The sequence below is a fragment of the Epinephelus lanceolatus genome, chromosome 12 (genome assembly GCF_041903045.1).
Source record: "Epinephelus lanceolatus isolate andai-2023 chromosome 12, ASM4190304v1, whole genome shotgun sequence".
NCBI lineage: Eukaryota > Metazoa > Chordata > Actinopteri > Perciformes > Serranidae > Epinephelus > Epinephelus lanceolatus.
The window spans coordinates 44874808-44887376 of NC_135745.1; the positions used below are offsets into that span (position 1 = coordinate 44874808).

Genomic DNA, 12569 nt, shown 5'->3' on the forward strand with positions numbered 1-12569 from the left:
ATAATAAAAACAGAATCATTTATTTGACACATGAACAGAAAATATTTGATCCGAAGAAACAAACTGAGAGTTTGAGTTTAAACCACAAAATGTTTCACATTTTTAAATATTGATTTACATCTCTTAGATTCAGAACAAACTCAGCAAACATCCTGTAACAGTGACATCACTGTGACGTCACAGTGACGTCACAGTGATGTCACAGTGATGTCACAGTGATGTCACAGTGTTGTCACAGTGATGTCACAGTGATGTCACAGTGACAGTAAAAACACGTGTGAACGTTACTGATGTTAAATAAAAGACTGATCCAGGTCCTGATCTTATGTCACTTCTGGTTCAGCCAGCTGAAGGAGAAGACGTGTTTGGGTCCATCTTTGTCCTCCGACTCGTTCTGCTGATCAGACTGGACCTGCAGCAGCTGAGGAAGACCAGGAGGAGGAAGAGGAAGAACAGGAAGAAGAAGAACAACAAAGGAAAAGGAAGAAGATGATGATGAAGTAGGAGAGGAAGATAAAGAAGAGGTGGAAGGAGAGAAAAAAGGAAAAGAAGGAGGAGAAGGATTATTTTGTAAAGTAACTGTGTTGTGAATATGTAAAAAAAAAAAAAAAAAAAAAAGCTTAAAAATATATTTGCTCCATAAATGAGATTATTTAAAGAGGCAACAGACAGCATCTTTTCCTAAACATATCATGATGAAAATAATGTGGGTTGCACAGGGTAGTGTCCACAGTAAAATCAGACTATCAGCGTTTACATAGGTTACTTAGTGGCTCTGCAATCTTTGCAATAAGCTTCTGCCACCGGTGCCGAAATTTTGTGTAAAAAATCTGCTTTATGGCAGGAAACGTGTCATGTATTGTGAAACTGGTCAGTCAGCCAATCAGGGACTGGAGCTGGTCCTTATGAGGAGTTGGGCGTGAGATAGTTGAGTCACGAGCACAATGGCAGACGGACAAAGTTTGGAGACAAGTGAAAAACGGCCTAGCAAAAGAAAAGGAGCTCCTCTGTGTGAGGAGGCAAAGAAGAGCAAAAAGGAGAGTGATAAAAGAAGAGGAAAAACAAGAGTAAACCTCAGTCAGGCGTTCAAGAGATGGAGGGAGCTCTGTGACCAAAGAGGCTTCAAAACCCATGTCCAGCTAGCTTTCTTTCTAATGGATCAGTAAGTAACACGGCTAAATCAAATCGCCGCAACCAGGGAGCGGGTAGCAAGTGTTGGTCGGCTGACATCCTGGTTGCCATTCTACGGCAGCCCTCGGACAGTGATACCCCCCTCCCTTCCTTCTGTTCTCTTCTCACGGAGGCAGCTATCCACGGACATCGCCCAGCTAAGTTACGCCCAGCTAAGTGAACACTGGACTTTGTTTCCCATTCAATTTGAGCTCCAACCGGCCGCATGGTTTCCATACGGTAGCGTTTATTCTAGAATGGGGACTGTTTACATGTGCATATTGGTATAATTCCACTGTGTCTACTGTTGTTTGTACTGATACTGTACATTCTGCTATAATTATTTGCATTACTATTTGTTTTTTCTTCAGATAAATCTGATAATTGTTGCTCGGCCTCTTTACTCATTTATTTAGTAGAGTGTCCACACACCTTCTCATTCTACATATACATAGAGGTATACTGGTGGCTTTACAGCCCACATTTTATTCATTATGTCTGATCCCCACGCTCAATTTGGTCGTTGCCACAGTGCGACGCAACACCACTGACGCTAGGTGGCGCCAAGCTAAAAACAAATGAATCCTATCTGCTGCCTCTTTAATTAAATAATATTTAAAATTTTCAACAGATTAAAACGTGATATAAATACAATACATATACAGTACAGGCCAAAAGTTTGGACACACCTTCTCATTCAATGCGTTTTCTTTATTTTCATGACTATTTACATCGTAGATTCTCACTGAAGGCATCAAAACTATGAATGAACACATGTGGAGTTATGTACTTAACAAAAAAAGGTGAAATAACTGAAAACATGTTTTATATTCTAGTTTCTTCAAAATAGCCACCCTTTGCTCTGATTACTGCTTTGCACACTCTTGGCATTCTCTCCATGAGCTTCAAGAGGTAGTCACCTGAAATGGTTTCCACTTCACAGGTGTGCCTTATCAGGGTTAATTAGTGGAATTTCTTGCTTTATCAATGGGGTTGGGACCATCAGTTGTGTTGTGCAGAAGTCAGGTTAATACACAGCCGACAGCCCTATTGGACAACTGTTAAAATTCATATTATGGCAAGAACCAATCAGCTAACTAAAGAAAAACCAGTGGCCATCATTACTTTAAGAAATGAAGGTCAGTCAGTCCGGAAAATTGCAAAAACTTTAAATGTGTCCCCAAGTGGAGTCGCAAAAACCATCAAGCGCTACAACCAAACTGGCACACATGAGGACCGACCCAGGAAAGGAAGACCAAGAGTCACCTCTGCTTCTGAGGATAAGTTCATCCGAGTCACCAGCCTCAGAAATGGCAAGTTAACAGCAGCTCAGATCAGAGACCAGATGAATGCCACACAGAGTTCTAGCAGCAGACCCATCTCTAGAACAACTGTTAAGAGGAGACTGCGCCACTCAGGCCTTCATGGTCAAATAGCTGCTAGGAAACCACTGCTAAGGAGAGGCAACAAGCAGAAGAGATTTGTTTGGGCCAAGAAACACAAGGAATGGACATTAGACCAGTGGAAATCTGTGCTTTGGTCTGATGAGTCCAAATTTGAGATCTTTGGTTCCAACCGCCGTGTCTTTGTGAGACGCAGAAAAGGTGAACGGATGGATTCCACATGCCTGGTTCCCACTGTGAAGCATGGAGGAGGAGGTGTGATGGTGTGGGGGTGTTTTGCTGGTGACACTGTTGGGGATTTATTCAAAATTGAAGGCACACTGAACCAGCATGGCTACCACAGCATCCTGCAGCGACATGCCATCCCATCCGGTTTGCGTTTAGTTGGACGATCATTTATTTTTCAACAGGACAATGACCCCAAACACACCTCCAGGCTGTGTAAGGGCTATTTGACCAAGAAGGAGAGTGATGGAGTGCTGCGGCAGATGACCTGGCCTCCACAGTCACCGGACCGGAACCCAATCCAGATGGTTTGGGGTGAGCTGGACCGCAGAGTGAAGGCAAAGGGGCCAACAAGTGCTAAACACCTCTGGGAACTCCTTCAAGACTGTTGGAAAACCATTTCAGGTGACTACCTCTTGAAGCTCATGGAGAGAATGCCAAGAGTGTGCAAAGCAGTAATCAGAGCAAAGGGTGGCTATTTTGAAGAAACTAGAATATAAAACATGTTTTCAGTTATTTCACCTTTTTTTGTTAAGTACATAACTCCACATGTGTTCATTCATAGTTTTGATGCCTTCAGTGAGAATCTACAATGTAAATAGTCATGAAAATAAAGAAAACGCATTGAATGAGAAGGTGTGTCCAAACTTTTGGCCTGTACTGTATATATATATATATATAAATATATAAATATAATACATTAATGTAATATATAAATTTATGTAACGAATCTAAATCATGTTGAAGAATTGACTTCATGTTCCTGAATGCACCGTGTGATGTCATACCGAAGGGGCGTGGCCTTGAGTGGGGAGGGGTGGAGGAGGAGGGGCCTGTGTGGTTGCGGAGGGGGTGGGGCTTTTTGACTGTGTTGGCGGTGTCTGTGTCACGGCGGGCGGAGCCTCTGGGGGTCTCTGAGAGGGCGGGGCTGAGAGCTGAACACCTGCAGGCTGAACAGGAGGCGGCGCAGGCTGCTGATTGGGTGAGGTCGTCCCTCTGACCTCCACTGCTTCGTCTTCATCGTCTTCATCATCTTCATCAACTGAGGAGGCAGCAGAGGGTTAATGTGAGAGCCAATAAGCTGCTGAGGTCACCTGTGAGGACTTCCTGTTTCTTACGTTTGATGAAGTCGACGCTCATCAGCGCTCTCCTCTGACGCTCAAAGTTAGCCGTGAAGTGATCCATCTTCTCGTAGCCATGTTGGACTTTATCCATGTGAGACGTGTTGGTTCCCTCCACGATCCTGAACACAGGTCATTGTTAATAACCAATAATATCTGATCAATATCATCGTTATTATCAATCAAAGACTGCGGCTGTTAGACTCACTTCTGTAGCAGAGGTTTGGTCGTCTGTGGGAGGACAAAATAACGTTACTGCTGACACATTTACATTCATTCAAGTGTTGCCTTTCAAAATAAGACACCTTTATTTCAAAGTAAGAGGCTTTTACATGAAAACAAGAGCCCTTTATTTCAAAACAAGAGCCCTTTATTTCAAAACAAGAGGCCTTTATTTCAAAATAGGAGGGTTTCATTTCAAAATAAGACACCTTTATTTCAATATAAGAGCCCTTTATTTCAAAATAGGAGGCTTTCATTTCAAAATAAGACACCTTTATTTCAAAATGGTAGGCTTTTATTTCAGAGTAAGAACCCTTTATTTCAAAATAAGAGCCCTTTATTTCAGAGTAAGAGCCCTTTATTTCAAAATAAGAGGCACACCCTCCTGTCAGTCTGGGTGCGTTCAGGTTCACCTGCAGGAACACAGCCATCTCGGACTCATCCATGGTCTGGATGGCGGTCTCCAGCAGCTTGGCGGTGCTCTCCAGGTGCTCGGTGTACTTCCTCCTCAGACCTCTGATGTAGTCGAGTTTCTCCTCCTGCTCGGAGTTGATCCTCAGAGTCATCTCGCCTTTCCTCTCCTCCATCAGAGCATACAGGTGATCGAACGCCTCGCACACCTTCGACTTCTGCCTGCGACCATTCTCCTGAAAACACTCAGAGTCAGTAACGTCAGCACAAACGCGTGTGAACGCTGCTCCAAACATTTGAATCATTATATAATCAGAAATAATAATTAAAGCTGTTGGGATGCAGCAGAGTGAGTTTTACTTCAGCTGAATCACTCTTTCTGTTTCCATGGTAACAGTGAAATGGAGCTACAGTTCCAGCTGGACGAGGACATCTAACTGGCCTACTGTCCTTGTCCCAGTATACAAGCACGGGAGGGGAATCCATTTATTGAGCCAAGTATGTGCGACTCCTCTACGATAGGTGGAGATATGCCCCCTTTCAGCTTGTTAGTATTGGACCTTTTTCCTGTTGACCTATTACGTCACAGACCAAACAATGGACAAACAAGTTAGCTACGGTTAGCTAGCAGCTAACTGCTACCATGGTGGACAACTTTACAACTCTGTACATTTGGTCCGTCCAAAAAGTCACGGCTCTGGATGTAGATTTCTCCATGTTGTTACCGGCTTCTTCTTCTCTTACACATTTAATGCTATTGGACTTCCGGGTCAAAGCCCGGGGCGGAAACTGTGGAGCATGCTCAGAGCGCCTCGGCCAGTTTGGGTCTGATTGACTGTATACATGCAGGAGTCACATGATCTGGGTGTGTTAGTCCCACTGTGACACATTCACTGCAGGACCATTTCACTCACACTGACATGTTTACAGGGATTTATATAAATCTGTTTTCTCTGTCGTCATGGAAACAGACTAAGGTCAGCTGAGTCAGTAAAGTCAGAACTGTGATGAGTCAGCAGGTGGATGAACTCACGTCCACAGCTCTGCAGGTTTCCTCCAGCTGACTGATGATGGCCTGCGTCCTCTCGTTGTTCCCGACTAACATGGAGATACAATCAGTCAGCTCGGCCTGCACACGCACACACGCACACACGCACACACACACACACACACACACACACACACACACACAGAGGTGATGTAGAGATGACAGTCATGTTTCAGAGCAGCTGATTGGCTGATGTCTGAGTGCCCTCTGCTGGTCACATGATGTCACCTGCACTGTGACGTCTCCTGAGGTAAACTGTGTGTCATGTGCTCACTGTGTTCATGTACAGGTGTGTCGTGTCACCTTCTGCTTGTGGAAGACGGCGTCCAGCGGAGCGACCTCACAGTCTTTGTGAACTCCGAACACTTTACACAGAGAACAGGTGGGGGCGCTGCAGGTGACGCAGTAGATGTTGATCTTCTCGTCTTCATGAGTCTCACACATCGGCTGCTCCACCTTCACCTCCGGGACCGGCCTGCTGCTCAGAGGGACACAGACATGGTGATGATGATGATGATGATGATATATGTCAATGTTTGTTTACAGTAACTTCTGGGTGATAATAATAATAATAATAATAATTCACTCAGAGACACCTGACAGGACACAGGTAGAAAACAAGCAGCAGGAGTGTCCATGGATCATAAAGTCAAACTATTCAGTAATATACAATAAAAATAAATAAAATAACGAGACAAAAATCATAGTCATAAATATTAGATATAAAGTTATCATCAGCGCAGGTCACTGTGTGTGTGTGTGTGCGTGTGTGTGTGTGTACGCCAGCTTGAAAAGGTGTGAACCCATGGTGGAGCAGCAGGCAGATGGTGAAGACCTGAAGATATGAAGGAGTTCAGACAGGTAGGAAAGGGCGTGGTTACGAGGGGGCGTGGCTATGAAGGGCCTTAAAAATGAGGAGCAGATCTTGAAATCGATATCGTGATATTTAACAGGAAGTCAGTGAAGCTGCAGGAGAACAGGACTGATGTGATCTATGGAGGAGGTTCTGGTGATGAAACCGGCGGCTGAATTCTGGACCAACTGGAGTTCATGAAGACAGAGGTCAGAGCTGTGATGATCAACATGAGATGTAACCAAAGAGTGAGCGAGGATAGCAGCGCTCTGAGGTGTAAGTGACGAAAACGAAGACGTAGTCCTACATTAAAGACGAGGAGGCAGGCGTACGCCTTATCGCCGTACCACCTGGACAGCCGCTCCACGTCGCCACTGTAGGCCAATTCATCCCCCCAGAGATGAGTCCGATCACTGTGATGTCATCAGCAAACTTTATTAAAGTATTGCTGGGGTGGGGGCGCAGTAATGATGATGTCACACCTCACTGAACAGTGATCATGATACTGAAGAATAATATTACACAACATATTGAAAAGTAGTGATGTGCATCACATGACGTGATCATGCACCTCGTGTTGGTGGCTGTTGCTGTCAGTGTCCTTTGAGTCAGCTGCTCCCTACAGGAGGGGGCGGAGTTATACAGGTAGAAAAGATGTCCTGTGGCGTGCTGCGGTCGCAGTCTATAGCTGCATGTGCTCTGACAGGCTCCAGAGTAGCGTGCAGGAAGTGAGAGGCGGTGTCTTCAATACATCCTCCAGCTCCACTGTCAGGACACAGCCAGTGTTCCAGTGTGTGAGGTCACATAGTTCACACAAACTGATTTTGATATCTCAGGTGTCTGAAACACTTTTAGCTTCGACCCCGTCCACAGCAGGACACTGTTCAGCCTCTGTGTCCATAGACTTGGTTTATTAAATAAAGCATGACAGCAGAAACAACACAGAGCTTCAACGATCCTTCTTTAAATGTTCCAGCTGAAACAAGAGAAATCAACACCTTCACAGATTTCCCTGCAGTAATCTGTGTGACGTCACAGTGTCTCATTACACTGACATGATTATTTGATTTTAAACATGTTGTCATGATAAACAGGAAGCTTCCAGCTGAGGTGTTTGTCCTGAACATGTTTATCAGCTCGTTGTCCTGCCGTCCAAAGAATGTCGACCACTGAAATAGAGGAGCTGCTGTCTCACTGACCCACATTTAAAAATAGAGCCAGAGTCTGAGTGAGTGTCACAGCTAACGGCTAACGGCTAACACACACCTGTCACCTTCAGCTGAGTCCTGACTCACTGTAAACATCCTGTTGACCAACTGTCACACATGGAGATCACTGTCATCTCTGTGGTCACTTAGCATAGCTTAGCACAAACACTGGGAGACACTCAGCTAGCTAGACTGAGACGGTAAGTGTAAGCTAACAGGACCTATGAGCTAAAACTGAGCTAACTGCACTGGGAAGCTAAGCTAGCAGGACTCATAGTTGAAGACAGAGAGCGTTTCATTTCTAAATGGAGTAACAAACTTTTAAGTTCATCACACGTTCACGGTGCCTGACGCTCTGCTGCTCCCAGAGTCTGGTGTTCTGGAAAACTGAACGGTCCAGTTTGTGAGTTCTCTGCGGCACTCAGAGAGAGTGTTTCTGAACGCACCCTCAGTCTTAGTTAATTGGAAAGTTAACAGGAAACAAAATAGTGTTTTGTGTTGAGGTGATATTTCAGACTCAAGTTCTGTGATGGTACAAAAATTCCTTCCTGCAGAGAACGCTGCTGCTATCAACAGTTCAATCTGGGTAAATGTTCCGCTCACGGGGCCGAGCAGCGTCATCTCGTCTTCCTCCATCATGTGACAAACACACTGTGGCCTTTAATGATGCAAAGGGCACCACGGAGCGCCGTTAATGAGAGTTAATTCTTTTACAGCAGTATTTTTTCAGTGATGAATTATTGAAATGAACACGTTATTTTGACAGGCCTATTTTCAACTTTTCTGCACGTCTACAAACCGCTACAAAAACACAACACGCTGCGCAGGAGAGGAACACACAGGAAGACGGGGGGGTTGTTGGTGACGTGTTGCTCATGATGTGTCTCAGTGTGGTCGAGGCCTTAGTGAGGAATCACAGACCCACTGCTCTGTGAAAACATGTTGTTGTTGTGAAAACATGTCAGGTCACATGATCCACCTGTTTTTCATTCAAAACAGAGGTGTGAGCTCCAGTCACAAGACTTGGACTCTAATCAGACTTGAGTCACAAATGTAATGACTTTAGATAAAATCAAAGGAGACCTGCAGCTCGACTTGGACTTTAACACCAAAGACTTGTGACTGGACTTGAAGACACCTGACACCTTCCTCCAAAGATTAGAAAGAGTGTTAAAGTGTGACAGGTCTCAGGTCACAGTGATGCTCTTCACTCTCAGCGAGTCGACACCTCAGTCCTCAGATCCATTTTGTTTGAACCAGTCTGACATCATCCAATCACGTTACAGGAGAGACCCATGAGGAACTAACGTTACGTTACTGAGCACCAGTTTGGAAAATGATGACACCAAAGATCGTTTTGTTCATGTACAAAAACAGATAACAGATAAATAACAGACGGCAGTCTGCAAAATGTGCAGCTGGAAAATAACTGAAGACGCAACAACTTCCAACTTTATTCAACACCCGATGTTTCACAAAGGAAACAGTCAGCAGGTTGTATTTTCTTATTTCACACCACCACTGCCCACACAAAGTCTCAAACTCAGACCTAAATCTGATCAAACAGTAAAACTAATCAGCACTAATCAAATATAAACTGTCACCAAGTCACCAAGTCACCGTCTCAAGTCACACACTACTAAACACTTCATGTTCTGAGTGCTGTCACACTAGTACAGGAAAATGCAGTGAACAGTCCAAAAGTTGAGTGTGGAATAACGGACACTTCTCACCTTCAGCGGTCGCCATCTTAACTGTCAACAAGGCTGCTGCGGACGACACAGAGCCTGTTAGTAAGACATGTTTTTACACTAAGCACCAAAACTGTTGTCGAATAGAAGCCGTCAGTGATGTTTGTTGGGTCTGTCATGATTTGGTACCAACAACAATAATGAGACTGCTAACGTTAGCTTGCTAGCTAACTTGTTCCAAACTACGGCCGCGCATTTTAATCAGTAATGTTACTGAAGTTTTGGCATAAGTGCAGTTTATGTGTGGGCGGAGATAGAGGTCAAATTTTGGCGATAATGCTCCACAGTCCATCATCATCCTCACTGTGACCTCGTCATGTGTCCACGTTTGGTCATGGACTTTCCACGTCCACATATGACGTCCAAGGTACCCTGGGTGTGTTGGTTGTTGACGTTCTGGGACGCCGTGTCAACTTCAGCCTGTTACATGCATTGTCTGTTTTCAAAATACACTTCTGTTTTCACAGGAAATGTACAGTTTGCATACAGTCTCTTCCAAAATAAAAGCACTACGTTGGGACAACACCAACTGATGTTTTTTCCTTCAACAACACACACATGGTTACGTTTAGCCAACACACACACACACCTGGTTACGTTTAGCCAACACACACACACCTGGTTACGTTTAGCCAACACACACACACACCTGGTTACGTTTAGCCAACACACACACACCTGGTTACGTTTAGCCAACACACACACACACCTGGTTACGTTTAGCCAACACACACACACACCTGGTTACGTTTAGCCAACACACACACACCTGGTTACGTTTAGCCAACACACACACACCTGGTTACGTTTAGCCAACACACACACGCGTGGTTACGTTTAGCCAACACACACACGCGTGGTTACATTTAGCCAACACACACACGCGTGGTTACATTTAGCCAACACACACACGTGGTTACGTTTAACTGACACACACACGGTTACGTTTAGCCAACACACACACGTGGTTACATTTAGCCAACACACACACACGTGGTTATGTTTAGCCAACACACACACGTGGTTACATTTAGCCGACACACACATGTGGTTACGTTTAGCCGACACACACACGTGGTTATGTTTAGCTGACACACACGTGGTTACGTTTAGCCAACACACACACATGGTTACGTTTAGCCAACACACACACGTGGTTACGTTTAGCTGACACACACGTGGTTACGTTTAGCCAACACACACACATGGTTACGTTTAGCCAACACACACACGTGGTTACGTTTAGCTGACACACACATGGTTACGTTTAGCCAACACACACACACCTGGTTACGTTTAGCCAACACACACACGTGGTTACGTTTAGCTGACACACACACACATGTTTACATTTAGCCAACACACACACGTGGTTATGTTTAGCCAACACACACACGTGGTTATGTTTAACTGACACACACACGTGGTTACGTTTAACTGACACACACGTGGTTACGTTTAGCCAACACACACACACACACACACGTGGTTACGTTTAGCTGACACACACGTGGTTACGTTTAGCCAACACACACACGTGGTTACGTTTAGCCGACACACACACGTGGTTACGTTTAGCTGACACACACGTGGTTACATTTAGCCAACACACACACGTGGTTATGTTTAACTGACACACACACGTGGTTACGTTTAACTGACACACACGTGGTTACATTTAGCCAACACACACACGTGGTTATGTTTAACTGACACACACACGTGGTTACGTTTAACTGACACACACGTGGTTACATTTAGCCAACACACACACGTGGTTACGTTTAGCCAACACACACACACGTGGTTACGTTTAGCCAACACACACACACGTGGTTACGTTTAGCCAACACACACACATGTGGTTACGTTTAGCCAACACGTAATTATGTTTAGGAAAAAAGAACAGGGTTTGGCTTTACAATCTTACAGGAAGTGAACACCGGCCTCCAGTGTTTGTTGGACCCCTCCCACCTGCCTCAGTCAGACTTTTGTCTGACCCTTTTGTCTGACCCTACCTGCCGTGTCCAGGTGTGTGTTACCTGCTGCTGCCCTGTTTGTACATGTCGATGATGTTCTCCACCAGCAGGTTCCTCTGCAGCCCGTACACACCGTGCCGATCCAGAACCACCTCATGTCGGCAGGACGGGCAGCGGAAACGACCACCTGATGTCACCGTGGAGCCGCTCCTCGTCGACAGGTAGGGATTGGACGCCTGCAGGGGGCGGAGCATCACACAGGTAGAGTGGTTAACAACAGGAACACTGACAGGAAGTGACTCATAAACTTCCTGATTTGATGTCAGTAGAATGACGACATGAGACAACTCAAATGCTCCGAAATGTTTTTTGTGTGTTACTGAGTGTGTATATGTGTCTGTTAGTGTGTGTGTGCATGTTACTGACCTGGAACACGTCATTGGCACACTTCCTGCAGAGGTTGTGTTGGCAGGGCAAGATGACCACCGGCTTGGTGAACATCTCCAGACAGATGGGACAGATGAGCTGCTTCTCCAGACTCTCCATGATGTCTCAGTGGGTGAGAAACTCGGGGGAGACGGCCGTCACCCGGACAGGACGGGGGAGGACGTTAGATAAAATAAAGAAGAAGAAGAAGAAGAAGAAGAAGGAGCGGAGCAGTGAAGGCCTGCAGACTGCGGACAGAGCAGCACTCAGTCTGTTTTTAGACTGACAGACGTCAGGTGTTGCCATGCCGACATGCCCTTATATGTCAAAGGTCACGAGGAGACATGACAGAGCAGTGGGGGGAGGGGGGGTTGTTAAAGGGACAGTCCACAGTATGAAGCAAGAGGAGGAGCTGAGGATGCTGCAGCGCCTCCTGCTGGACTCTTCACATCAGAAACATCTGACGCTGCAGAATCTGTGACGTCTTTAAATCACCTCTCAGAAATCATCTTTTAAAAAAATCTTTTTAATTTAAATTTCTTTTTAAAATTTGTAACTTGTCTGTTGCTGTGGTCGTCATCCTAAAGCCAGAGCCATTGTGACAGTTTAATATCAGAGTGAAACACTGTCTGATAATTCCTCTGTCAGCATTAACAGTGTTAATGCTAAGAGTGCTGTCATCCACACGGGGGCGCCACAAAAAAGGGAAAGAAAAAAGAATCTAAATGTTTATTGTTGTGTTACTGCTGTTA

At 45.1% G+C, this 12569-nt stretch overlaps 1 protein-coding gene across 1 annotated transcript; it reads right to left on the minus strand.

The window, feature by feature from the left end:
* LOC117271398 (E3 ubiquitin-protein ligase TRIM63-like) lies at positions 1-12362 on the minus strand. The gene is made up of 9 exons (XM_033649527.2): positions 11818-12362; positions 11455-11627; positions 5904-6078; positions 5586-5681; positions 4555-4788; positions 4128-4150; positions 3917-4041; positions 3587-3840; positions 1-421 (listed from the first exon to the last, which is right to left on the minus strand). The coding sequence occupies exons 1-9, from the start codon at positions 11935-11937 to the stop codon at positions 329-331; spliced, it is 1293 nt and encodes a 430-aa protein (XP_033505418.2). The 5' UTR covers positions 11938-12362; the 3' UTR covers positions 1-328.
* Between the last annotated feature and the right edge of the window lie 207 nt (positions 12363-12569).

Coding starts and splice junctions, on each gene's coding strand:
- LOC117271398 (XM_033649527.2), bottom strand. CDS start 11,937: ATGGAGAGTCTGGAGAAGCAGCTCATCTGTCCCATCTGTCTGGAGATG. Junction 11,628..11,817: donor GTGCCAATGACGTGTTCCAG/GTCAGTAACATG, acceptor CGCCCCCTGCAG/GCGTCCAATCCCTACCTGTC. Junction 3,841..3,916: donor GAGCGTCGACTTCATCAAAC/GTAAGAAACAGG, acceptor CTGCCTCCTCAG/TTGATGAAGATGATGAAGAC.